Genomic DNA, 26232 nt, shown 5'->3' with positions numbered 1-26232 from the left:
TTCGCTTATCATAAGTTGTTTTAAATTGCTGATGAAAGCTAGGAATCCATGGAACAAACCCAGACTGGATACAGAAAACTTGACTGGACTTTGAAAGGTCCTTTATTCATTTCCCTGTAGCAAATACAGTGGTTAAACGTGAAATTTCCAGACAATGGATGAGGTAAGATGTCCTCGCTAAGTCAGCTTCTGAACAGATTCCCACAGTGCATTGGGGTTGCAGAGGAATCAGGTGACATCATTTTTAAAATTCCACATCTTGTTAAATATGAAATGCAGAAGTCAAATGACGTGTTTTGAGGTGACAAAAACCAAGTTACATGTTAAGATGAACATCGTGTAGATTAAAATTAAGCACCAGAGTTTTTCAGACTACCAGTCGTGTAGAAAGCATGAATTAACAGCATTTCAAGATCATTGCTAACTTTCAGGAAAGATCCCTGCAGAAAAATATATCAGAAAACAGGCCCAAACAGACTCTGCATGGTTCTTCGCCTTGGGGTTTCACGGGGTTCTTCATCTTGAGTGAATCACGTGGCTACATGGAGTTCCTTGTGGCACTTTCACAATGTTCTCAGCTCAAGCAAGTTAAACAGCCATTTTTGTGCCAAACCCACAGATTCAGCCTCTTTGGTTGTAGTCAGAAATTCTAAACTCCCACCCCAGTCCCAAAACTGTTCCTGTAGCTGTACGCAGGATTTCAAGGCACAATTCCAGGAATACACCTGCCATCATGCTGGCATTCTGGGTGTCCCCAACATATTTCTCCCTCCTGACCTAGTCCACTTCATCCCCTGTCCCAGATCAAAGTATTGCCCCCAGTCCCTGGTGTGTGTGTGTGTGTGGGAAACCTCCTTCTGAACCCGTTGGTTCAGGACCCCCCCCCCCGGAGGAGGCCAGAAAGGTTGTGTCCCATTGGTGCAATGATGGTTGCTCTCGCTGGTCTTCTGACTGGAAGTCTTCCACAGTGGTGGCGGGAGTACAAAAATTGAGGTCCCAGAAGGGTTGGGGAAGGGGTAGATGAGTGAACAATGGCTCTTATTTTCATTTGAGGAATGCTGGAGGCTATGGGCTTGCCAACTAAGATGAAAGCAGTTGGGTGAGCAAGCGCCGTAACCCAACAGTTCGGCTGTGTGAATTTGCTGGTGCCGAGACTCAGATAGGCGACGAAAGGGCCGTCTCCTTCCAGAAGCACCTTCTTGCTTGTCAATATCATGGTTGGAGGCCCTTCTTTGGTTGCCCCCTGCCCCTCAACTTTGGGAGTTAGGCGGGTGGAAATTGTGGGAAAGGCTGCTCTCCAATATTGCCACTGTGTCCCCAGAGCCTAGGTAGAATCTAGACCCATATAAAAAAATGCGAAAATGTTTTAAAAAACGTTTTGAAAAATATGTTGAATTTGCCACAAGCTCGCCATTGCCATCTAGTGTCACGTTTGAACAATGCACTTAAAACACTCTTAAAATGTTATATTTGCAGCTGTATAGCTAAGTCCCTAGTCTGATAGGTTCCAGGCAGGGATCACTACCAGTTTTAAGTCCACATTGGCACATTTGGATTTTTGAGGGAGAACTCTGGACACTGCTGTTAAGTTGTGGGTGAACATATCAGATGACACAGCGATTCTTCAGACAGCTCTTGTTTATTCATAGGCCAGAACAGAACTGGGCTGAAGGGTTCAGCCAACTTGCTTATATAGAGCTCAACTACAAAGCAACAGTAACAACCTTCTGTAACTATCCAATCACTGAACATCACTTTGAATTCCTTATTGGCATATGTGGACCTGAGTGAAAACTATCTACAGTATCCCCCTGCTGGCCCAGGGTGAGAACTTCAGTACTTCAGTACATAACAACTGCTCTCTCCTCTCCTCTCTGCTGGATCAGCTCCCTCCTGCAGAGAAAGAGAGAGCATGTGTACATGCACATGTACACACAAGTTTGACTTTTCTGAGTGAATTGGGTTAAAGCCAGGTCTGGTGATATTAACCTGAGCCTTAAAAAGCACATAGAGCTGAGACAGGAAACTTCCTCCTTCGGCTCTGTGTACTTTCCCAAGGGAGAGAAAAGCAGCCACACTCACCAGTTCTTGACCAAGGGAATCATGAATGGAGGGAGGCTTTGTGAGTGCCCACAGCCAATATGTTGGCAACTTTTGCACCAAGCTGCGCTGAGGTCTAAACCACTGAGCCTAGGACTTGCCAATCAGAAGGTCGGCGATTCGAATCCCCGCGACGGAGTGAACTCCCGTTGCTCGGTCCCTGCTCCTGCCAACCTAGCAGTTCGAAAGCACATCAAAGTGCAAGTAGATCAATAGGTACCGCTCTGGCGGGAAGGTAAACGGCGTTTCCATGCGCTGCTCTGGTTTCGCCAGAAGCGGCTTAGTCCTGCTGGCCACATGACCTGGAAAAACTGCGGACAAACGTCGGCTCCCTCGGCCAGTAAAGCGAGATGAGCGCTGCAACCCCAGAGTCATTCTCAACTGGACTTAACTGTCAGGGGTCCTTTATGTTTACCTTAAGACCTTTCTACTTGCCCTAGAAAATGACCAGCAGGTGATAACACTGAACGTGGGGTATGGTTTTTTCTTTGTACAAAAAATGAAATATGTTAGCTGAGAAAGCCACTTTGAAGAGGCAAGCTCCCTTGTCTGCTCCCTACGCCCCATCATAGACAGTGTTGTTCCCAGCATGCAGATACCGAGTGAAGCTTTCTCCCAATTGCAGAGTGTTTGGGTTTCCGGCTTGCATCACGAGTCAATGGTGGTCACTCCTTAGGCTTTAAAGTGTTGGTGCTGACCTTTAAAGCCCTAAACGGCTTCGGTCCAGTATACCTGAAGGAGCGTCTCCACCCCCATCGTTCTGCCCAGAAACTGAGGTCCAGCACCAAGGGCCTTCTGGCGGTTCCCTCACTGCAAGAAGCCAAGTTACAGGGAACCAGGCAGAGGGCCTTCTCAGTAGTGGCGCCCGCCCTGTGGAACACCCTCCCACCAGATGTCAAAGAGATAAACAACTACCTGACATTTAGAAGACATCTGAAGGCAGCCCTGTTTAGGGAAGTTTTCAATGTGTGACATTTTTAATGTATTTTTAATCTTTGTTGGAAACCGCCCAGAGTGGCTGGGGAAACCCAGCCAGATGGACGGGGTACAAATAATTATATTATTATTATTATTATTATTATTATTATTATTATTATTATTATTATTATTATTATATGCCAATGGGCTGCAATCAATCAGCTAATGAAAGAACTGAGCTTGGTTCTTTGAAGGTATCCAAATGTTTTATTTTTAAGCTTGATAGTCCTTATAGCAGCTGGGAAAGAAAAGGGGAGGACAAGGTGCGTTGTGCTTTCAAAGGGTTTTCAAATGGTTTTATTTCTTCTCCTCCCCAGAATAATGAAATAATTCTGTCTGTTACCACAGAAAAGAGGGGGGAGGCTTTTGATTTATGCTCAACAAGGACTTTAACAAGGTTTTATTATGCCCTCTCCCCTCGACTGAGGTTGAATGGATTTTATTTAAAATTATGTTTGGATCAGGCCAGGAGTGTGATGGAGCAATTCAGAGCGAGAAGAATGAACGGCTGCCGGATAGATCGGGCAAGAGGTCAAACCTGAGAAAATATTTTGTTTTTAACTGTGTACCGAAGAAGAACTCCAGAGTGGAGCTTTAATGGCAGAGACTGGACATGTACTCTGTGAGTTATTTACGGCTGCAGCCTGTACACTAGTTGGCGAACAGCGGAAGGGATGGAATGGGACCTTGTAACATCCAGAAAAACACTGCAAAGAACTGAACAATGGAAGATAGTAATTAATTCTCCCAGGACACCAGGTCTGAAACAACAATGTTTATGAAGGATTACACACATGTAGTGGATTTTATACTTATAAGATGTAACAGAGGCACTGTTTGTAAGGAGGAAAATGTGGTCAGCTGCAAGAATGACGTAACAAAGACTGACGGATGACAACTAAACACTAAATAAGAAATGATGCAGCTATGGGAGGAAACGACTGACATATGTTTGCAACAGGAGTGGGAAACCTGATTTTAAGAAATTGTATTAAATTAATTTGGTTGGATTTGCAATAGTTTGGAAAATTAATAAAAATAATTGAGTGTAAGAGGACTGGGACATTTGCAGGGAAACCAAAATGCTTGTTTACAAAGCTATTGTACTACCAGCCTTACTGTATCCTTGTGAAACATGGACCACTTATAATAAACACCATCTCCAACTCCTCGAAAGATACCATCAATGGTGTCTCTGAAAAAAATTGCACATCACTTGGGAAGACAGGCGAACTCATGACAGTGTACTGGAAGAAGCAAAGATCACCAGTGTTGAAGCAATGATTCTTCAACATCAACTTCGTTGGACTGGTCATGTTGTTCGCATGCCTGAGTATCATCTTCCAAAGCAACTACTCTATTCTGAACTTAAAAGTGGAAAGCGTAATGCTGGTGGTCAAAAGAAGTATTTTGGGCACTGTAGTTTTAACAGGAGGTTCTAGGCCAACCGCTTCCTGACTCATGAAGGGGAGTGCATCAAAATCTCCTGCTAAACTAGAGGGGGGAACCTCATTATTTTAGCAGGGTGTGACGCTGTGGGTTAAACCACAGAGCCTAGGACTTGCCGATCAGAAGGTCGGCGGTTCAAATCCCTGTGACGGGGTGAGCTCTCGTTGCTCGGTCCCAGCTCCTGCCAACCTAGCAGTTCGAAAGGGCAGTGCCAAAGAATGTTCCAACTACTGCACAATTGCACTCATTTCACACGCTAGCAAGGTTATGCTTAAAATTCTACAAGGTAGGCTCAAGCAGTATGTGGACCAAGAACTCCCAGAAGTGCAAGCTGGATTTAGAAGAGGCAGGTGTTTCCTGCTTGGCAGGGGGTTGGACTCGATGGCCCTTGTGGTCTCTTCCAACTCTATGATTCTATGATTCTATGAAAGCACGTCAAAGTGCAAGTAGCTAAATAGGTACTGCTCCGGCGGGAAGGTAAACGGCGTTTCGGTGCTCTGCTCTAGTTCGCCAGAAGCGGCTTAGTGATGCTGGTCACTTGACCCGGAAGCTGTATGCCAGCTCTCTCCGCCAATAAAGCGAGATGAGCACCGCAACCCCAGAATCGGTCACGACTGGATCTAATGGTCAGGGGTCCCTTTACCTTACCTACTATGCTGAATCAGGAATGGGCGTTAATATGTATGCGGGATTTAACCCCTGCTCATCGACTGATGAGCAGGGGTTAAACCCTGCTCTGTTTGGCTGTGTGCCCCGGTCCCTCCAGATAGCAGGCATGTGCAACAGGATTTTATCTTGCCTTCCTGCCCATCAGATGATGTCACATGAGCCACATCCACTGAGAAGCAGGTGGGCATGGTTTGGGGAAAACTGGCCGGAAGCCAGTCGAAATCACCCCTGATTTAGCTGGAATTCCTGCACGTGCTAAGTAAGGAATCCATTTAAAAACAAAACACAGGGAGAGAGTTTAAGATTATAGTTTTACTGGATCTGGATTTTCTATAACCTTAATTTCACTGGGACTGATTTCTTACATGGAACTTCAGCACAGATACCTTACGTGTGTGTCCCTTTCGTGGCAGAAGTTGCCATCACAGACGCAGACAGTTCAAAGGGTTTGCAGCTGGTCATCATTGCAGAAAAAACTGACTGGTGCTACAGCAGGCGGGTCTCTTTGAAGCTATATTTTAGATCTCACGAGTAGCAGGTACCAACCTGGAAGGTGTATGAGGCCAAGACTCATCAGGACATGGCAAAAGTCACATTTACACCACCCATTTTGAAAACACTCTTATGCCACTTTTACCATCATGGCTCCTCTCCACCCCAAAGGATCCTGGGAACTGTTGTTGGTTAAGGGTGCTGACCTCACGGAGCTAACCCCCCGGCATCCTTAGCAAATGACAGATCCCAGGATCCTCCATGACTGTTGAAGTGGTATAAGAGCGCTTTAAGCTGCATGGTGCGGTTGTTTACAGAGGATTAAAAAAGGGTGAGAAAAATCTATTCCCTCTCCATCCAACATTGTGCATCTTGCAAATGTCGAGAGGTGCAGATGTTGTTGGCCCCTGTGGCCAACAACAATCTGAAAGGACTTGATGTTGACCAAAAGAAAAGAAAAGAAAATGCCTCCCAAATTGTTTTTATCTCTTTCCAAAAAAAGTTTTCAGGACGTAGTCTTTAAAGAGGTCTCTGGAACTGGCGGTGCTACAGAAACCCACTGTCCTATTCACCTCTGCTAGTCGCTGGGCTGCTGGATTTTTCAAAGACAAGTCCTTTGCATCTTGTCAGAGAGGACATCCAAGTCTGCATGCCTTTCTTCCTGGAGAATTTGCTCGTTGTCCGAAGGCTCCGGCCCCGACGACTCCTTCCCAAACATGGCCCTTATCTGATTATGGTGGTGAGAGCATTCCCCTGACTTCATGAGCATGGTGTCCGAAGCGGATCTCTGGTCCTGCATCCACACATGCATTAAAACCTCGTCGATGCAGAGTCGGCGGGAGACGTCGGGTTGGAGCATGCGGTAAATGAGATCTTTGCATTCGACCGACAGCACTTTGGACCGGGGGAAGTGTACCCGGTGCTCCTTCTGTAGCTTGAGCATTTTCTTAATGTTCGAGTCATCGTAAGGCATCGAGCCACACACCATGATGAACAGGACCACCCCCAAGCTCCATATGTCGTAAACCTTTGGCTGGTAAGGGATGCCTTGCAGCACTTCCGGGGCCGCGTAGGCCGCTGAACCGCAGAAAGTCTTGCTGAGGACCACCCTGCCATCTTCGTCGCGGGCGACTCTCTTGGAAAAGCCAAAGTCCGTCAGTTTGATGTTGTATTCTTTGTCCAGAAGAAGGTTCTCGCATTTCAAGTCCCGGTGGACAATGTCCAGCTCGTGGCAGTACTTGATGGCGTTGGCGAGCTGGTAGAACATCTTGCGGGCTACGTCTTCAGGAATGGCTCCTCTCTTCTTGATGAACTCCAGCAAGTCTCCTTGCACGCCCAGTTCCGTCACGATGTAGACTTTGCCGTCGGAGGTCTCAAAGATCTCATAGGTCTTGATGATGCAGGGGTGCTTCACCCTGGCCAGCATTTCTATCTCTCTGGGGAGGAACCTCTCCAAGAAGTCCCGAGGAGCCTTCCTCTTGTCGATGATCTTGACGGCCACGTTGCACTTCAGCCGATCCGAGTAGGCCGATTTCACCTTGGCGTAAGACCCTTCTCCGAGGTTGATCCCCATGATGTAGCCTCTCTTTTTAAGAACTTCAGCATCATCCATAGTCCTGACCCTAAGCAATATGTTCAAGTTGGCTGAGCATCCCGTATCCTGCCCCCCTCCGATTCACGCACATTCCAGGATGGTCATCTGAAATGGCCTGGGGCTCCCCTTCCTGGGATGTTGCAGGAGAACCCTCAACATTCTTTTGTGATGTCACAATGGCTTGTGTCAGAGCTAAGTCATTCGGGACGCCAAGGGTTCAGGTAACATTCCCGGATGTCATCTGAAAGTACGGGCTTATGGCTATTTATTTATTTCCTTATTTGATGTCTTCACATCCCACCTTTCTCCCAGACTGAAATTCACGGCAACTTGCAACTTTAGAAAACATCAATACATAAAATCCTAAGCCATAAAAATAAACTCATCCACCCCAAATAGAATACCGGCAATTAAAATGTTGTTTATCCAGACAGGGAATTCCACAATATGGGGGCAGCTACAGAAAAGATTCTTGTCTCTTGTCACGAGCAGCTGTGCTTCTGAGGTGCTTACCTGAGGATCTCAACACCCAGGCAGGCTTATATAGGGAGATATGATATTTCAGGTAGCCTGGGAGCCTTTAAAAGGGTTGACCTTTTTGCAAAAAGACCAACCTATGTATTGCAGACAGGAGGGAGATCAAAGCTCCATGCTACATTTTCCCTACAAAACTATAGGTCTGGATATGTCAAGTAAACTTAGGGCACATTCTTCTTCCAAAGGGAATGCTGGGAATTGTAACCATGGGAGGGGAATGGTGTGTGTGTGTGTGTGTGTGTCTTAACAATTCTCAGCACCCTGAACAAAAGGCAGGGCCCAGAATTCTTTGCAGGAAACTGTGGATGTTTAAAGCGGTATGATACCACTTTAAATGTATAGTGCAGATGGGGCCTGGGACTAACACTGGATCTACTAAATATTTATTTGGGAGAGTGGTTGGTCTGTCTGTCTGTCTGTCCACCTGTTTATTGGTTGTCTAGCTGCCTCTTGAGAAATCATCACTAAACTTGGCACAAGGGGTCCTGAGGTGGTGGCGGCAGTTAGCAGTGGCATTTGGATGTCGGGTGCCATCTTGAATCAAAATGGTGGACCAAAATATGACTGTAAAGTGACTTGGCCCTTTTTGGCATAGATTTGGCTGCCTCTCGGAATATCATTACCAAACCTGGCATGCGGGTTCCCAATGGGCAGGGGGAATGTGGTGTTTGCCTACACTTGGATTCCGGGCGCCATTTTGATTCAAGACGGTGGGCCAAAATGTGACTTTGCCCATTATTTGGTGTGATGAGTTCACACACACACAAATTACACTATCCATTAAAAAAAACCATTTTTGGTTTCTACAAATTCCTGGGCACTCCCAGCTAGTTCTTAATTAGGGCACAGCTATGGGATGCGGGTGGCGCTGTGGGTTAAACCACAGAGCCTAGGACTTGCCGATCAGAAGGTCGGCGGTTCAGATCCCCGTGACGGGGCGAGCTCCCGTTGCTCGGTCCCTGCTCCTGCCAACCCAGCAGTTTGAAAGCACGTTAAAGTGCAAGTAGATAAATAAGTATCGCTCTGGCGGGAAAGTAAACGGCGTTTCCGTGCGCTGCTCTGGTTCGCCAGAAGGGGCTTAGTCATGCTGGGCACATGACCCGGAAGCTGTACGCTGGCTCCCTCGGCCAGTAAAGCGAGATGAGCACCGCAACCCCAGAGTCGGTCATGACTGGACCTAATGGTCAGGGGTCCCTTTACCTTTTTATGGGTCTCAAAGAACATGGGACTGATGTCAAGGCTGATAGCCCCACATCACGCTGCTGACTAACTTCCTCCTTGTCAACCCGGCCCACTCATGATACACAAAAACTTTTGAAGAAATGGAATACAATAGAGGACACACACTTAGAAACAACAGCCCTCCCTTCCCGTCTTCAGGTACCCTTGAATCAAGGAGAACACGGTCAATGGAACGTGCCTTGCCTACAGATGATGTGCTGCGTCTCTCCAATGGTGTCACTGCACCTTGGTAAAACATCAAAGCTTTGATAAACAAGGAAGTTTGGAGGCAATTCTTATTAATAAGAGCCACTATTCCATTCATCGCAGAAGACTCTTGGGAGAAGATTCCTTTGAAGAAAAAAACCCACCCGCCTTACTTGAAGAGGAGGACTGCTCTGCCTCTGAAGGATGGCGCCAGATCTTTCCCACCAAAGGTGACATTTCTTCTCCATTAAGTTTTGGGAAGATCTTTCAGAAGAACCTTGAATCAAATTGAGAGCTGTACTGAAACCCACTCTCTTGTTTTATTTTTTTAGATTTTAAACATCTTTACTGAACCTTCAAAAAGGACATAATTATATGTGCACTAAATGTGGTGAGACATAAATAAAAGAGAAAGAAAAAGAGAAACAGAACCCGTGTAGAAGGGAAAATAAAGAGGGGAGGAGGGGACCCCAAAACTGTATCCTTTACAAGGTTGTTAGTGTACTTCACCAGATCTTAACCTATTACAGTATTTGTAAGAATGGATTCCAAATATCATTGAATTTGTCCAAGGTAAATCTGCTTTTATATGCAAGTTGTTCATATCTTGCGAGTTTGTATAAGTCTTCAATCCAGTCGTAGAAGGGAGCCGCATTTTTATTTTTCCGATTCATCAGGATCAGGCTTTTTCCTTTTTTTTTTTAAAAGATATTTATTGAAATTTTACAGACAAAAGAAAGTTACAGAATAAGAAAAGAAAAAAAAGAAAAAAAATACAAAAATGCAAAGAAAAATACAAAATACATGGGGAAAAAACAATTAAAAACAGATCAATCTTTTCGTATCTTATATTTCAATTACTTGTTTCCTGACCTCCTCACACCTCCCTTTTTTGTATTCCAGTTCACATAGTTAATTCAGCAAATCCTTTCCCTCTTTGTTTTTATCTTAATTCTATATCTTAACATATTATAACTTTATATTTTCATCTAATTATCAGTCCACTTTTACATATTCTTTTTAACCTTATTGCTAAAGCCACTTCATTTCAATCCAGCATCATTTTAGCATTCATTAATTTTACAATGTTTCTGCAAATAGTCTTTAAACTTCTTCCAGTCTTCCTCCACCAACTCTTCTCCCAGGTCTCTGATTCTGCCACTCATTTCCGCCAATTCCATGTAGTCCATCAGCTTCATCTGCCATTCTTCCAGGGTGGGTAAATCTTGTGTCTTCCAATACTTTGCGATGAGAATTCTTGCTGCTGTTGTTGCATACATAAAGAAAGTTTTGTCCTTCTTTGGCACCAATTGGCCGACTATGCCCAGGAGAAAGGCCTCTGGTTTCTTCAGGAAGGTATATTTAAATACCTTTTTCATTTCATTATAGATCATCTCCCAGAAAGCCTTAATCCTTGGGCACGTCCACCAAAGGTGAAAGAATGTACCTTCATTTTCTTTACATTTCCAACACTTATTATCGGGCAAATGATATATTTTTGCAAGCTTGACTGGTGTCATGTACCACCTGTATATCATTTTCATAATATTCTCTCTTAAGGCATTACATGCCGTGAATTTCATACCTGTGGTCCACAACTGTTCCCTGTCAGCAAACATTATGTTATGTCCAACATCTTGTGCCCATTTTATCATAGCAGATTTAACCGTTTCATCCTGAGTGTTCCATTTCAACAGCAAGTTATACATTCTTGATAATATCTTAGTTTTGGAATCTAACAGTTCTGTTTCCAATTTTGATTTTTCCACCTGGAAACCAATTTTTTTGTCCAAGTTATAAACCTCCCTTATTTGATAATAATGAAGCCAATCTCGCACTTTATCTTTTAGTTTCTCAAAACTCTTCAATTTCACTTTGTCACCCTCCTGTTCCAAAATCTCCCAATATTTTGGCCATTTGGCCTCCATATTGAGCTTTTTCTGAGCCTTCGCTTCCATCGGTGATAGCCACCTTGGGGTTTTATTTTCAAGTAAATCTTTATATCTTGTCCAGACATTAAACAATGCTCTTCTGACAATATGGTTTTTAAATGCTTTGTGTGCTTTAACCTTGTCATACCACAGATATGCATGCCACCCACAGGATCAGGCTTTTTCCTGTGGTAAGGGCACAGAGAGTCCACTCGTACTGTCCTTTTGTAAGGTTCTATATGCTGGGTATATAATTCAAGAGGACATTTTGCTCTGTAAATGTAAGGTTGTTCTCTGTTTACACACACACACACACACACACACACACAAAACATAATAAATAATAAGCTGACGCGGGTGACACTGTGGGTTAAACCACAGAGCCTAGGGCTTGCCGATCAGAAGGTCGACGGTTCGAATCCCCACGACGGGGTGAGCTCCCGTTGCTCAGTCCCTGCTCCTGCCAACCTAGCAGTTCGAAAGCACATCAAAGTGTGAGTAGATAAATAGGTACTGCTCCTGCGGGAAGGTAAACGGCGTTTCCGTGCACTGCTCTGGTTCTCCAGAAGCGGCTTAGTCATGCTGGCCACATGACCCGGAAGCTGTACGCTGGCTCCCTCAGCCAATAAAGCGAGATGAGTGCCACAACCCCAGAGTCGGCCACGACTGGACCTAATGGTCAGGAGTCCCTTTACCTATATGCTGGGTATATAATTCAAGAGGACATTTTGCTCTGTAAATGTAAGGTTGTTCTCTGTTTACACACACACACACACACACACACACACACACACACACTGTAATAAAATGAGTCCTGGGCTGTCAAAAAAAGGAAGAAGTAGTGCGAGAGGAGGAGTGTGGAATAGTGGTTAGGGCATTAAGAGACACACTTCCCCTTTTCAAGCCTCCACCCAAAGCTATGTGTGGGACAAAGTGGCTTTGGAACAGCCAATGTCTCAGAACCCAACGGCAGAAAAGGGAGTGAGGTAAACAAACATGCTTTTTAGTTCCCAGGTGTTTCTTGACACCCTAGCAAGGTGATTTCTGCATTTCAGGCCTTGGCCTTGGTGATCTTTGGCAGACCCCTTCCATCTCTAATTCTACAAAGGCCATATTTATTTATTCTTCCACTGTATCTTTGTACCTCTGCTGTTTCATTTTGCTGTTTTATGTTCTTAAAAGGTAAAGGTAAAGCACCCCTGACAGTTAAGTCCAGTCGCGGCCGACTCTGGGGTTGCGGCGCTCATCTCGCTTTACTGGCTGAGGGAGCTGGCGTACAGCTTCCGGGTCATGTGGCCAGCTTCTGACTAAGCCACTTCTGGCGACACCAGAGCAGCGCGCGGAAACGCCGTGTTCTTAGGATACGTTTAATGATTTCATAACGTGTGATTCAGCCCTAAGCCTCTGTGCCTGGCCCCTTGGAACTCTCCCCAGGTGACACTCCTCTCTCCAGGCCGCACCCCCTCACCGCCACTGCTTAAAACACCCAGGTGAGTTTGACCACCTGGAAAAGTGCCCTTGAACTCTGATCACAGTCCTTGGTCTGCTGGATGGAGGACAGAGAGGGGTTTGTGGAGAAACTTGCCTACAGTACGAATGGGGGGTGGGAGCGGATGCCTCCACTGCTTTTGCCTGAGACTCTGAAGAGCAGCTACCAGCCAGAGCAGACAATATAGGGCTAGGTAGGCAAAGTACCTGACCTTTGATAAGGCAATTGTCTATGTGTGGTATGTAGCTTGGACTACTGCAATGCGCTCTACCTTTGAAGGTGACCCGGAAACTGCAAGTAATCCAGAATGCGGCAGCTAGACTGGTGACTGGGAGTGACCGCCGAGACCATATAACACAGGACCTACATTGGCTCCCAGTACGTTTCCAAGCACAATTCAAAGTGTTGCTGCTGACCTTTAAAGCCCTAAATGGCCCAGTATACCTGAAGGAGCGTCTCCACCCTCATTGTTCAGCCCGGACACTGAGGTCCAGCTCCGAAGGCCTTCTGGCAGTTCCCTCACTGTGAGAAGTGAGGTTAGAGGGGACCAGGCAGAGCGCCTTCTCGGTAGTGGTGCCCGCCCTGTGGAACACCCTCCCGTCAGATGTCAAGGAAATAAACAACTACTGTACCTGAATTTTAGAAGACATCTGAAGGCAGCCCTGTATTGGGAAGTTTTTAATGTTTGATGTTTTGTTGTATTTTTAATATTCTGTTGGAAGCCACCCAGAGTGGCTGGGGAAACCCAGCCAGATATAAATAATAATAATAATAATAATTATTATTATTATTATTATTATTATTATTATTATTTATGTGTTATGTACCTGGAAACTGCTGTTCCCAATATACTTGTTCCTTGTCTCCTGGCTAAGCACGAGGTGGCTGTCTCTCAAGGTCTATAGTAGAGGTAGGGAAGCTTTCTCAACCCAAGGGCCATGTTCCCTTCTGCGAAACCTTCTGAGGGCCACAACATTCCAGTGGCGGGCAGGGCCAGAGGGACAAGTGGGTGGAGCAACAAATGCACATTTTTTGCTACTGTCGTCTCACTGTTGCCCTTCTATTACAAGGCAAGGAGGAAGATAGGGACCAAACTAGATGGAGTTGGCTTTGATGCCCCCTACTGCTGACCTCCCTGCCTGCTGCCCCACATGTCCCAATGGGCACCAGCCACCACTAAATGGGTTTACTTATTTAGCTAACATTTATATACTGCTTGATTGTAATTCGCTGGCCTTTGACACTTAAGATGCATATTTTCCATCCTATTTTTGTGATTGCATTTTTTTTTGCAACAATAAGTTTTAAAGCTCTTTTTAAAGTTGCATTTTAAATTGTGGAATCCTGCCCCAGGCTCTTAGGATGAACAGCAGGTAATAAGTTTTATTGTTACCCAAATCTGACTGCAATAAGATGTATTTGAACATTCAAATTAACAGAATAGGGCCAGCTAAAAATTATGGTAGTAGAAAGTTTAAAAAGGATGACCTTTGTGCATATAATAGCTCACAACCGTTCAGACCAGATGGTCTGAAAGGACTAGAATAGTTTAATCCACAGCCCATCTACCTGGCTGCAATTGGTGGAGGGAAGGGGGAAGTGGAAAGTCCCCTCTCCTTTTCCAGAGCTGCTTCCATTGGCTCTGCTGGAACCAGCTGCATCATATGAAAGCAGCAACCCCCCCTCCGTTAGCTTCGCTGGAACCCACTGCTATTAATTCTTACCCTCCATTCTACCCGATCAATAGCTTAACTTCATTCTGTAACTGTTATGTACTGAGTTGAATAGGATCCAATATGCAGCAGTCTGATTGGTCCTAGAACAATAGAATTCAGAATGCAGCAGTCAGATTGGTCCTAGAACAATGCAGCAGTATGATTGGTCCGCAGGAGCCACCCAATCCAGCTCCAGATGGAAGTGAATCCACAACCTGATTGGCCTACAGGAGAATCCCGGAATTAGCCAATCACGTGCAGCCCATTGTGTAAATAATGTATATAAAGCAGATACTTTGGGGGAACTTTCATTCCTCCTCCTCACCACTATGAGCTGAATAAAGAGCATGAAATCCACTCTTGACTCCGAGTATATTTCAGTAACGCTAATGAAAGAGTTGGTAGCTGAAAGTGCTCATTTTTCTTCTACCCTCCCCATTCCCCTTTCCTTTGAAGCCTTATATCTTAGTACGCCAGCTGTTGTTTCCGGTGTGCTTTAGGAGAAAGCTGCTATAAGCAGAAATGTAAATAATGAAAACCTAAGTAGGAATGCACAAAGTAAACAAACAAACAACCATGTAAATAATATCCTGATCTCATAAGGAGAGCAGTGCAGTGGAGCTTACGGAAAAGGAATTCACATTTACTGTACTCTGCAAAAGCAAGATCGTTCATGTTTCCCCTTTACCAGCTAGCTACTCTTACAAGATGCGGGCCTTCAGGCGCTTCCCTTGCACCCAGGGGTGGTTCAAAACATCTTCGATCCGTAGTCGGTGGGAAACGTCGGGCTGCAGCATGCGGAAAATAAGGTCTTTGCATTCCATGCTCAGGGAATCTGGGAAGAGCACTCTGTGTTCCTTCTGCAGTCGCAGCATCCTCTTGACGTTGGAGTCATCATAGGGCATGTACCCAGAGACCATGACATACAGGATGACGCCCAAGCTCCACATGTCATAAATTTTGGGGTGGTAAGGGATACCTTGGATGACCTCAGGAGCGGCATAAGCTGCAGAGCCACAGAAAGTCTGGCTGGGGATGATTTTCCCGCTCCCGTCCCGGAAGCACCGCTTGGAAAACCCGAAATCCGACAGCTTGACGTTCATCTCTTTGTCCAGGAGGACGTTGTCGCATTTCAGGTCCCTGTGGACCACGTCTAAATCGTGGCAATATTTGACGGCGCAGCACAGCTGGCGGAACATCCGGCAGGCAACTTCCTCTGGCAGACCATGGTTGCTCTTGATGAACTCCAAGAGGTCTCCCTGCACACAGAGCTCCATCACGATGTAAACCTTGCCGGACGTCTCAAAGATCTCGTAGATTTTGACGATGGAGCAGTGGTTCACCATCGACAAGATATCCAACTCCCGGGGGAGGAATTTTTCCAGGAACTCGTTTGGGACTTTCCTCCGGTCTGTGATTTTCACGGCCACGTTGAATTTCAGGCGCTCCGAGTAGGCGGATTTCACTTTGGCAAAGGAACTCTCGCCCAGAGTATGCCCCAAAATATAACCTTTCTTCTTAAGCACAGCTGCATCATCCATGACGCAAAAGGTGGGAACACCCATCTCCCATCTGAGTGTAATTTAGTGGTGCATTCCTTCCGGCTGTGTGGTGGTCATCATTGGGGTGGGAGATTAGACATACTGCCTGGTTTCTTCAGCACTGTTTTGAATACCTGATGTCATCAGCTGAGGTCATAAGGAGCATGAACATGTGATTCAGGGGCTTAAATGAAAATTGTACACTATCGTTGCCCATTGACATCCCCAAACAATCGCAGCTAATTCCATGGGGCAGAATGTGCCTGCTAGATCAGACCAAAGACCCTTCTAGGACAACATCCTATCTCCCATAGTGACCAACCGGATGCCTTTCGGAAGCCCAGAAACAGCTACCCATAACTCTGGATAATAAGCATGTAAGAATTCCAAGGCTGTGACCAAGGGAGAGAGACGGTGGAAGAAGATTGGAAGAAATTTAAATTTTATCTTAAAAATTCTTGTAAAATTAGTGAGTGTTAAAATGTCATGAGTAAAGCATAGCAGATTTGCAGAGATAAATGATTGGATAAGAGGAAAGAAAAGGGTTCAAAGAAAGGAATTTATAAGTAATTTAGATCGGGGTTGCTGAAAAAGTTTAAAATAGGGATGCAGAAAAGGGAGGCACGGGGAAGTCGTTGAAATTGGGTACATGAAAAAATTTATGAAATTATACATGTTTTTATGTTTGTTTGTGTTTGTTGTTTGTAGTGTCTTATAATATATGTTGAAAAGCCAATAAATTTTTTATATATATAAAAAAAAAAGAATTCCAAGGCTGACCTGTATTCGTCACAATCAGCATTGTATTCATTCTGCTGCAGTTTGATTTCCATCAAATACTATGTGTCTCATCTCACTAAAGGTAAAGGTACCCCTGCCTGTACGGGCCAGTCTTGCCAGACTCTAGGGTTGTGCGCTCATCTCACTCTAGAGGCCGGGAGCCAGCGCTGTCCGCAGACACTTCCGGGTCATGTGGCCAGCGTGACGAAGCTGCTCTGGCGAACCGGCACCAGAGCAGCACACGGAAATGCCGTTTACCTTCCCGCTATAAAGCGGTACCTATTTATCTACTTGCACTTAAGGGTGCTTTCGAACTGCTAGGTGGGCAGGAGCTGGGACCGAACGACGGGAGCTCACCCCGCCGCGGGGATTCGAACCGCCGACCATGCAATCAGCAAGTCCTAGGCGCTGAGGTTTTACCCACAGCGCCACCCGCGTCCCGTCTCATCTCACTACCTGCTATTTAATATAATGGATGCTATGAACATTGATTTTAATGTAAAACGTTGGCTTTATATAGAACAATTCCACCCTTTTGAGGCTCGAGTGCAAACCAAACAACATTTTAGCACAGTGGTACCTTGGTTCTCAAACTTAATCCATTCTGGAAGTCCCTTCCAAAACCAAAGCATTCCAAAACCAAGGCACATAGAAAGTAGTGCAAAATGGATTAATCTGTTCCAGACTTTTAAAAACAACCCCTAAAACAGCAATTTAAGATTAATTTCACTATCTAACGAGACTATTGATTCATAAAATGAAAGCAATAAACAATGTACTGCAGCCACACAATCAATCAATCAGTCAGTCAGTCAGTCAGTCAGTCAGAAGCTGAACTGGGTTCCACACAGTCACAAAAACAAAAAAGCCGCAAAAACGAAAACACAACTAGCAAAAACAGACAGACCTCAAGGTAACACACAAAAGGGAAGTGTGGCACTCAAAACGGAGCATGTTCGGCTTCCAAAAAATGTTCACAAACCGGAACACTTGCTTCCAGGTTTTCAGTGTTGGGGTTTCAAGTTATTTGAGTACCAAGGCGTTTGAGAACCAAGGTACCACTGCATCCCTTTTTGGTGTCTCCTGTCCCCATATGTGGGGAGGGCTAGTCTTGCTATGGATAGGGAAGCAGAGTGAGTGGGTGTGAGAAATGAAATAACACAACAGGATGTTATCCCTCATCCCTGCACCTTTGCTGGGAATTCAAGCTATCTGTTTCCATTTCTCGTGGGTGAGAAATCCCTGCTTTTCCCAATTATAATTGAAGGGATGGTGCGGAGGAAATGGACTCAGAAGAATGTAAGAGCCTGTTGGACAAGGCCAGTGGTCCATCTCATCCAGGATCCTGTTCTCACAGTGGCCAACCAGATGCCTGTGGGAAGCTCATAAGCAGGATTCGAACACAAGAGCCCTCTCCCCTCCTGTGGGATCTAGTAGCTGGTATTCAGAATCATTGCTGCCTCCCACTGTGGAGACAAGCATAGCCATAATGACCTATTGAAAGCCCTCTTCTCCATGAATCTGTTGAACCCTCTTCTAAAGCCGCCCACCTTGGAGGCCATCACTGCCTTGATTGGCGCTACAACGAGGAGGACCAGTATTTGGATCCAATCTGTTAAGTTGTGGGTGAACATATCAGACGACACAGCGATTCTTCAAACAGCTCTTGTTTATCCACAGGCCAGAACAGAACTGAACTGAAGGGTTCAGCCAGCCTGCTTATATAGAGCTCCAGTACAACGTTACTGTAACAACTTTCTAAAACTATCCAATCACTGAACGTCACTTTTGATCCCTTATTTGCATAACTATCTACAGTATCCCCCTGCTGGCCCAGGGTGAGAACTTCAGTACATAACACAATCCAATACCTCAAGGACAATAATGATTGTTGTTACCAATCGAGAGTAGCCAAACCAAACCTGCGTGACCCAACTGCAGAATACAGTGGTACCTCGGGTTAAGAACTTAATTCGTTCTGGACGTCCGTTCTTAACCTGAAACTGTTCTTAACCTGAAGCACCACTTTAGCTAATGGGGCCTCCCGCTGCTGCCGCGCGATTTCTGTTCTCATCCTGAAGCAAAGTTCTTAACCTGAGGTACTATTTCTGAGTCTGTAACCTGAAGCATCTGAAACCTGAAGCGTCTGTAACCCGAGGTATCACTGTACTTGGCATGATGCTCAATCGTGATTTAGGAAATCAGGAAGTTCTCCGATGCCTTTGTAACTCTCACAGATACGAATTCTCTTTGAAGGCCACACATTGTGCTTCTCTGTAGAGAGCTTTCTTCTTCTTCTTCTTCTTTTCTACAAAGGGGACGGATTTATGCTTTGTTTCCTTCTTACAATCGCCTTCTTACTGAGGCTGCAGAAACCACGTCGGGGGGAGAAGCCACCTCCTCGACCTCTTTCCGTCTCACTGCCCAATGAGGGGCATATTATTAAGAGCAGATTGCTGTTAGGCCAGCTCCCCTCCAGTTCCTTATAACCAGGAATCATCAGTCAGAGGGAAATGGCACAGGCCTAAGAATGATGCCCTAGAGCTGCCCAATCAGCATGAAAGGGAAGCTTTTTAGCCACTAAGAAGAGGCTTCCTTGCCTTTTGTGCTGATTGGAGCCAAGCAAAGTGAAAGGAGATGAGTCAGCCACCAAGGATTGGCTCCTAGGACCACTTTGGAGAAGGTGCTAGGGAAGAATGCCGAGGAGTTGTTCTGCATGATCCAAGGTTGATACTGAAAAAACAATTTCAAGAAAATGTTGTGCAAATTCTATTGCATACGATGGAACTTCAAGGAAAGCCACTCCAAAAGAAGATATTAGGGCATGCCAAAATCATTTGCCTACGTAAAGGTAAAGCTAAAGGACCCTTGGATGGTTACGTCCAGTCAAAGGTGACGATGGGGTTGCGACGCTCATCTCGCTTTTCAGGCCAAGGGAGCTGGCGTTTGTCCACAGACAGCTTTCCGGGTCATGTAGCCAATAGGACTAAACCACTTCTGGCGCAATGGAACACTGTGGTGGAAACCAGAGTTTACCTTCCCACCACAGCAGTACCTATTTATCTACTTGCACTGGTGTGCTTTCAAACTGCTAGGTTGGCAGGAGCTGGGACAAAGCAATGGGAACTCACTCCATCACTGGGATTCGAACCGCTGACCTTCCGATCAGCAAGCCCAAGCGTCTCAGTAGTGTAGACCACAGCACCACCCACGTCCCAGATGATGCACAAGGAAAAAAGGGGGAAAGGTAAAGAAATCTGGATGGTTAAGTCCAGTCAAAGGTGACTATGGGGTTGCAGCGCCCATCTCGCTTTCAGGCCAAGGGAGCCGGCGTTTGTCCACAGACAGCTTCCCAGGTCATGTGGCCAGCATAACTAAACCGTTTCGGGCACAAAGGAACACCGTGACAGATACCAGGGCAGACGGAAACGCCGTTTCCCTTCCCGCCACAGTGGTACCTATTTATCTACTTATATTGGCATGCTTTCGAACTGCTAGGTTGGCAGGAGCTGGGACAGAGCAACATACTTGCAGGCAGAAAATAGGAGAGCTAGCCGAAAGGCAACACACGGAGATGTGTGTTGATAATTGCAATGCTGTCCCAATCTATCTATGCGATGTGAGCAAACCGTTAAAACAAATTCTCACCTCCGAACACATCTCCCCACCTGGTTTCCTGTGCTTTACTGGCTTTTTGCCAATAACCAGGTGTTGCCCCCCTTCATCGCATTGTGGGAAGACCTGCAGAAACCACAGGATGAGCAGGTGTCTTAGCCACTTCTCTGAGAAATGCAAACCGCAAACAACTGCTTTGTCGGTCTTTGCCTCAGCACTGGCAGGCAGCACTGGGGGCGTGGGCCTGACACCTGCGACTTAGATGTTTGATTCAAAAGGCAGGCAAGACAAACTGGGAGAACGTCTGTGGATGCCTCTGTGGCGATCATTGAGGGTCCCCAGACGTTTCACCGTCTATTGATCCCTGTGCCACCACTTGATTTCTTGCTGCCACCACCCAGGCCCTACCTGGTACAATACTGAGTCCAGTCAGGGTTAAATTGGAACATAAACTTCTGTTTATTTATTGCAGTTTAACAAGCGTGTGGTTTCATAAACGGTATCGGTCAATTACAATCATGGGGTGCCTATCCAGACCTATAACTTCCGCTACCTGCTCTCACTCACTAAACCACCTCTCAATTATTTACTTGTCTTCCTAGTCTTTAACTGTTCCTGACTCAGCTTACTTCGCTACACTAACTCAACCTACCCACAGACTCTATCCCTATTCACTCCCACTCCAACCAACCACCCAACTCCCAACGAACTCCCCTTTCGCCCCTCCCAGAGCTGGTTTTATAGTCCCTCTGACTCCACCCCACTGGGTTCTGATTGGGTAATGAAATATACTCAGAGTCGAGAGTGGATTTCATGCTCTTTATTCAGCTCATAGTGGTAAGGAGGAGGAATGAAAGTTCCCCCAAAGTATCCGCTTTATATACATTATTTACACAATGGGCTGCACGTGATTGGCTAATTCCGGAATTCTCCTGTAGGCCAATCAGGTTGTGGATTCACTTCCATCTGGAGCTGGATTGGCTGGCTCCTACAGACCAATCATACTGCAGCATTGTTCTAGGACCAATCAGACTGCTGCATTCTGAATCCTATTGTTCTAGGACCAATCAGACTGCTGCATTTTGGATCTTATTCAACTCAGTACATAACAGGTAACCTGTTTAACTATTTCACCTCCAGCACTCTCATATCTTAATGTCACAGCCTCTACACTCTCTCTCTCTCTGACTCTCTGACTCTCATAAGAACATAAGAGGAGCTCTGCTGGATCAGGCCTGTGGTTCATCCCGTCCAATATCCTTGTTCTCATGGGGGCCAACCAGTTGCCTGTGGGAAGCCCCAACGCAGTACCCAAGCACAAGAGCCCCCTCCCCTCTGGCAGTTTTCGGATCATCTTGCTTCTGACAGTGAAGATGGAACATCCTGGCTAGTTGCCACTGGTACCCTTGTCCTCCATGGAGTTGTCTCTTTTAAAGCCATTCAAGTTGGTACCGTATTTTTCCGTGTATTAGATGAGGTTTTCTGACTCAAAAATCATGTCAAAAAACTGGGGTCGTCCTATACATGTGTGGAAGGTGACCGGATTAGGCACGGCAAAGGATTCTGGGGCACATCTCTTGGACCTCATCCTGTTTCATTGGCAGCAGTGGAATTACCACAATTTGTAGTAACTGCTTGTAGCGGAAGGTCCCCGGTTCAATCCCTGGCATTCACAGGTAGCGTGGGGGGGGGGAGAGATAAATTTGGTAATATGGTTCCCTGAACAAGGACAAAATTTGGCAGCCTTCCCCTAAATATTTCTTATTTTCACAATAATTCTTTTGGTACAGTTGCTTTTTCATGGATCTTCTAGTAGGTACCTGTGTAAATACAGTGGTACCTCGGGTTACATACACTTCAGGTTACAGACTCTGCTAACCCAGAAATAGTACCTCAGGTTAAGAACTTTACCTCAGGATGAGAACAGAAATCGCGCGGCAGCAGCGGGAGGCCCCATTAGCTAAAGTGGTACCTCAGGTTAAGAACAGTTTCAGGTTAAGAACGGATGTCCAGAACGAATTAAGTTCTTAACCCGAGGTACCACTGTATAGGTTGTTGTTATTTTGCACTGCCCTAAATCTGGCGCTGCAGCTGCAGCTGAAATCCTAGAGACTGCTGGTTTGTGAAGACAATACTAGGCTAGATTTTTGAGTCTTTATGAGACAGCTTCCTATGTACAGCCAGGCTGCCCCAGGGCATATATACAGTATATAGGGTTTTATGCAACTACATTAAACTCAGTAATTGTTCTATTTCCTATAATGGCAGCGGGTCTACTCTGAGTAGGGCTGTCATTGGATGCAACCCATATATTTTAAGAGCTGGGAGCCGTTTTCACAGCATTAAGCATGGGAAACTGTACAAAGTTTGGCTCAATTTATATCAGTCATATGGAAATAAGCAAAGGAGAATTTTCCCCCCGTGTGGGAAGAGCAAGGAATCCTTCTACGAGTTAGAGGGAGGGAAAAGATTGGAAAATGCAATTGCGTTTTATAAAGGCTCTGATGGCATGTTTAAATTGTAATTCGTTTTGTATTGTTTTTGCTTTGTTTTGCAGTAGGCTTGCTGCGCTGGGCACGATATAAATTCAGTACATAGTAAGAAATAACAATAAGATGGTTGACTGGGAGATAAAACCCACTTCCCCAAAAGATCAGACTTTTTGCAATAAGGAAATGGGGAAATGTCCTGCAAAGTGTGGAGCAACACTTTCTTTGACGCAACGTTGTCTAACCCCCCCCCCTTCCAACAAATCAGGGTGAATGCCCAACAAATAAAACATGCCATCTGGAAGGGCCCTGGGGCTCTGTGAAACCCTTGGATGTTGTGAGCGCCTCTTCGTAGAATTTCACAACCTCTCACCCCTGGTACTTTGCCTCTTGCAACAATCACCCTTGCAGCTCATACACAGATTAAAAGCACTTTCCTCTCCCAGAATTTCCAGCAACCGGTATTAAAGAAGCATTGCAGCTTCCAGCTATGGAGCCAGAGCATAGCCACCGTGGCTTCTAACCGCTGATAGCCTTTCCCTACATAAATCTGTCTAACCCTCTTTTAAAGCCATTCAAATTGGTGGCAGACGCTGCATCAAGTGGGATTGAGTTCCATAGCTCAACTATGTGGCCCCCTGGAAGGTTGCCTACAATAGAATGCGGCCCTCAGACTGGAAAAGGTCCCCCACCCCTGCTCTAATCACTGTGTTGTTGTTTAGTCGTTTAGTCGTTTAGTTGTGTCCGACTCTTCGTGACCCCCTGGACCAGAGCACGCCAGGCACTCCTGTCTTCCACTGCCTCCCGCAGCTTGGTCAAACTCATGTTGGTAGCTTCGAGAACACTGTCCAACCATCTCGTCCTCTGTCGTCCCTTCTCCTTGTGCCCTCCATCGTTCCCAACATCAGGGTCTTTTCCAGGGAGTCCTCTTCCCACGAGGTGGCCAAGGTATTGGAGCCTCAGCTTCAGGATCTGTCCTTCCAGTGAGCACTCAGGGCTGATTTCCTTAAGAATGGAGAGGTTTGATCTTCTTGCAGTCCATGGGACTCTCAAGAGTCTCCTCCAGCACCATAATTCAAAAGCATCGATTCTTCGGCGATCCGCCTTCTTTATGGTCCAGCTCTCACTTCCATACATCACTACTGGGAAAACCATAGCTTGAACTATACGGACCTTTGTTGGCAAGGTGACGTCTCTGCTTTTTAAGATGCTGTCTAATTTTGTCATTGCTTTTCTCCCAAGAAGCAGGTGTCTTTTAATTTCGTGACTGCTGTCACCATCTGCAGTGATCATGGAGCCCAAGAAAGTAAAATCTCTCACTGCCTCCATTTCTTCCCTAATCACTGTACCAGACCATTTTTCTTGATTTCATGCTGCTTGATTGTAAAAAGCCTCAAAGAATTAACCAAAAGAATAAAACTATAAAATTGTATCAGGAAAAACTGTCAAAAACAGCCAGCTAAAAGTATTTCAGAATGATTGAAATCAACAATAAATTAGAAAGGCACACGTCAACATTCAAGATATATGGGTAGGCTTGTCTACACAAAAATAGTATTAAGCAGGTGTTATGTACTGAAGTTCTCACCATGGGCCAGCAGGGGGATACTGTAGATAGTTTTCACTCAGGTCCACATATGCAAATAAGGGATTGAAAGTGACATTCAGTGATTGGATAGTTACAGAAAATGGTTACTGTTGCGTTCTAGTGGAGCTCTATATAAGCAGGCTGGCTGAACCCTTCAGTTCAGTTCTGTTCTGGCCTGTGAATAAAGAAGAGCTGTCTGAAGAATCGCTGTGTCGTCTGATATGTTCACTCACAACTTAACAGCAGGTGCTCTAGGAAAAGCGCAGTGAAAGGCACCTGCCTAATGTCAGTGAGGTGCAGTGGTTAGATTGTGAAGACTAGGAACTAGGAGTCTAGAGTTCGAATCCCTGCACAACCATGAAGCTCACTGGGTGAACTTGGGCCAATCACTCTCTCAGCCTAACCTACCTCACAGGGTAGTTGTGGGATTAAATGAGGAGGGGGATAATCATATAACCACCACTTTTTTTCTTTTTTAAATACTTTATTTTTCAGTTAAAATAAATAAATATAACATTATATAAGGCATCCACACAACATGACCAGTCCAACGAAGTTGATGTTAAAGAACCATTGCTTTGACCCTGTGATCTTTGCTTCTTCCACTACACTGGCATTAGTTTGCCTGTCTTCACAAGTAATGTGTAAAAAGTTTTGGAGACACTGTTGATGTAAACTTTCGAGGAGCTGGAGATGGCGTTTATAAGTGGTCCATGTTTCACAAGCATACAGTAAGGTTGGTAGTACAATATATTTGTAAACGAGCATTTTGGTTTCCCTGCCAATGTTACGGTCATCAAAAACACTGCAGTTCAATTATTTTTATTAATTTTCCAAATGATTACAAATCCAACCAAATTGTTGTTGTTGTTTAGTTGTTTAGTCGTGTCCAACTCTTCATGACCCCATGGACCAGGGCACGCCAGGCACTTCTGTCTTCCACTGCCTCCCGCAGTTTGGTCAAACTCATGTTCGCAGCTTCGAGAACACTATCCAGACATCTCATCCTCTGTCGTCTCCTTCTCCTTGTGCCCTCCATCTTTCCCAACATCAGGGTCTTTTCCAGGGAGTCTTCTCTTCTCATGAGGTGGCCAAAGTATTGGAGCCTCAGCTTCACGACCTGTCCTTCCAGTGAGCACTCAGGGCTGATTTCCTTAAGAATGGAGAGGTTTGATCTTCTTGCAGTCCATGGGACTCTCAAGAGTCTCCTCCAGCACCATAATTCAAAAGCATCAATTCTTCTGCGATCAGCCTTCTTTATGGTCCAGCTTTCACTTCCATACATCACTACTGGGAAAACCATAGCTTTCACTATATGGACCTTTGTCGGCAAGGTGATGTCTCTGCTTTTTAAGATGCTGTCTAGGTTTGTCATTGCTTTTCTCCCATGAAACAGGCGTCTCTTAATTTCGCGGCTGCTGTCACCATCTGCAGTGATCCAACCAAATTACTTTAGTACAGTTTCTGTCTTCCCAAGTGATGTGCAATTTTTTTCGGAGATAGCATTGTTGGAATCTTTCGGGGAGTTGGAGAGATGACGTTTATAAGTGGTCCAAACAGCCGCACCCCAGCATACCTGGAAGGGATTAATCCCCGTTGAACTCAACGGCGCATCGCTTATGCATTGCAAACTCAGGGAGGCGCGCTCGCTCGATCGCGCATGCGTTTGGGCGGAGCCTCCTCGCCTCTCCCCCCGCCCCCGAGGCTCCTTCACAGCGAGAACTACGCGCCCCTCATTACCCCACGCGCTTATGCTGATCGCTCCGCCTCCGAGGCCCCGCCCCCACCTCCCTATTGGCTGCGAGGCGCGCGGCGGCGAAGGAGGGAGAGGGGGCGG

General features: G+C 45.7%; 2 protein-coding genes across 2 annotated transcripts; both read right to left on the bottom strand.

Annotated features, from left to right (window-relative positions):
* Positions 1 to 5488: 5488 nt before the first annotated feature.
* LOC128403899 (testis-specific serine/threonine-protein kinase 1-like) lies at positions 5489 to 7455 on the bottom strand. The gene has a single exon (XM_053369054.1). It carries the CDS (start codon positions 7298 to 7300, stop codon positions 6290 to 6292), a length of 1011 nt encoding a protein of 336 aa, XP_053225029.1. The 5' UTR covers positions 7301 to 7455; the 3' UTR covers positions 5489 to 6289.
* A 7502-nt stretch (positions 7456 to 14957) lies between these two features.
* On the bottom strand, positions 14958 to 16037 carry LOC128403902 (testis-specific serine/threonine-protein kinase 1-like). The gene has a single exon (XM_053369056.1). It carries the CDS (start codon positions 15945 to 15947, stop codon positions 15084 to 15086), a length of 864 nt encoding a protein of 287 aa, XP_053225031.1. The 5' UTR covers positions 15948 to 16037; the 3' UTR covers positions 14958 to 15083.
* Between the last annotated feature and the right edge of the window lie 10195 nt (positions 16038 to 26232).

The sequence above is a fragment of the Podarcis raffonei genome, chromosome 16, assembly GCF_027172205.1.
Source record: "Podarcis raffonei isolate rPodRaf1 chromosome 16, rPodRaf1.pri, whole genome shotgun sequence".
NCBI classification, from domain to species: domain Eukaryota; kingdom Metazoa; phylum Chordata; class Lepidosauria; order Squamata; family Lacertidae; genus Podarcis; species Podarcis raffonei.
The sequence above is the reverse complement of the archived record's forward strand: the minus strand, read 5'-3'. Positions and strand labels throughout refer to the sequence as shown.

Coding starts and splice junctions, on each gene's coding strand:
- LOC128403899 (XM_053369054.1), bottom strand. CDS start 7,300: ATGGATGATGCTGAAGTTCTTAAAAAGAGAGGCTACATCATGGGGATC.
- LOC128403902 (XM_053369056.1), bottom strand. CDS start 15,947: ATGGGTGTTCCCACCTTTTGCGTCATGGATGATGCAGCTGTGCTTAAG.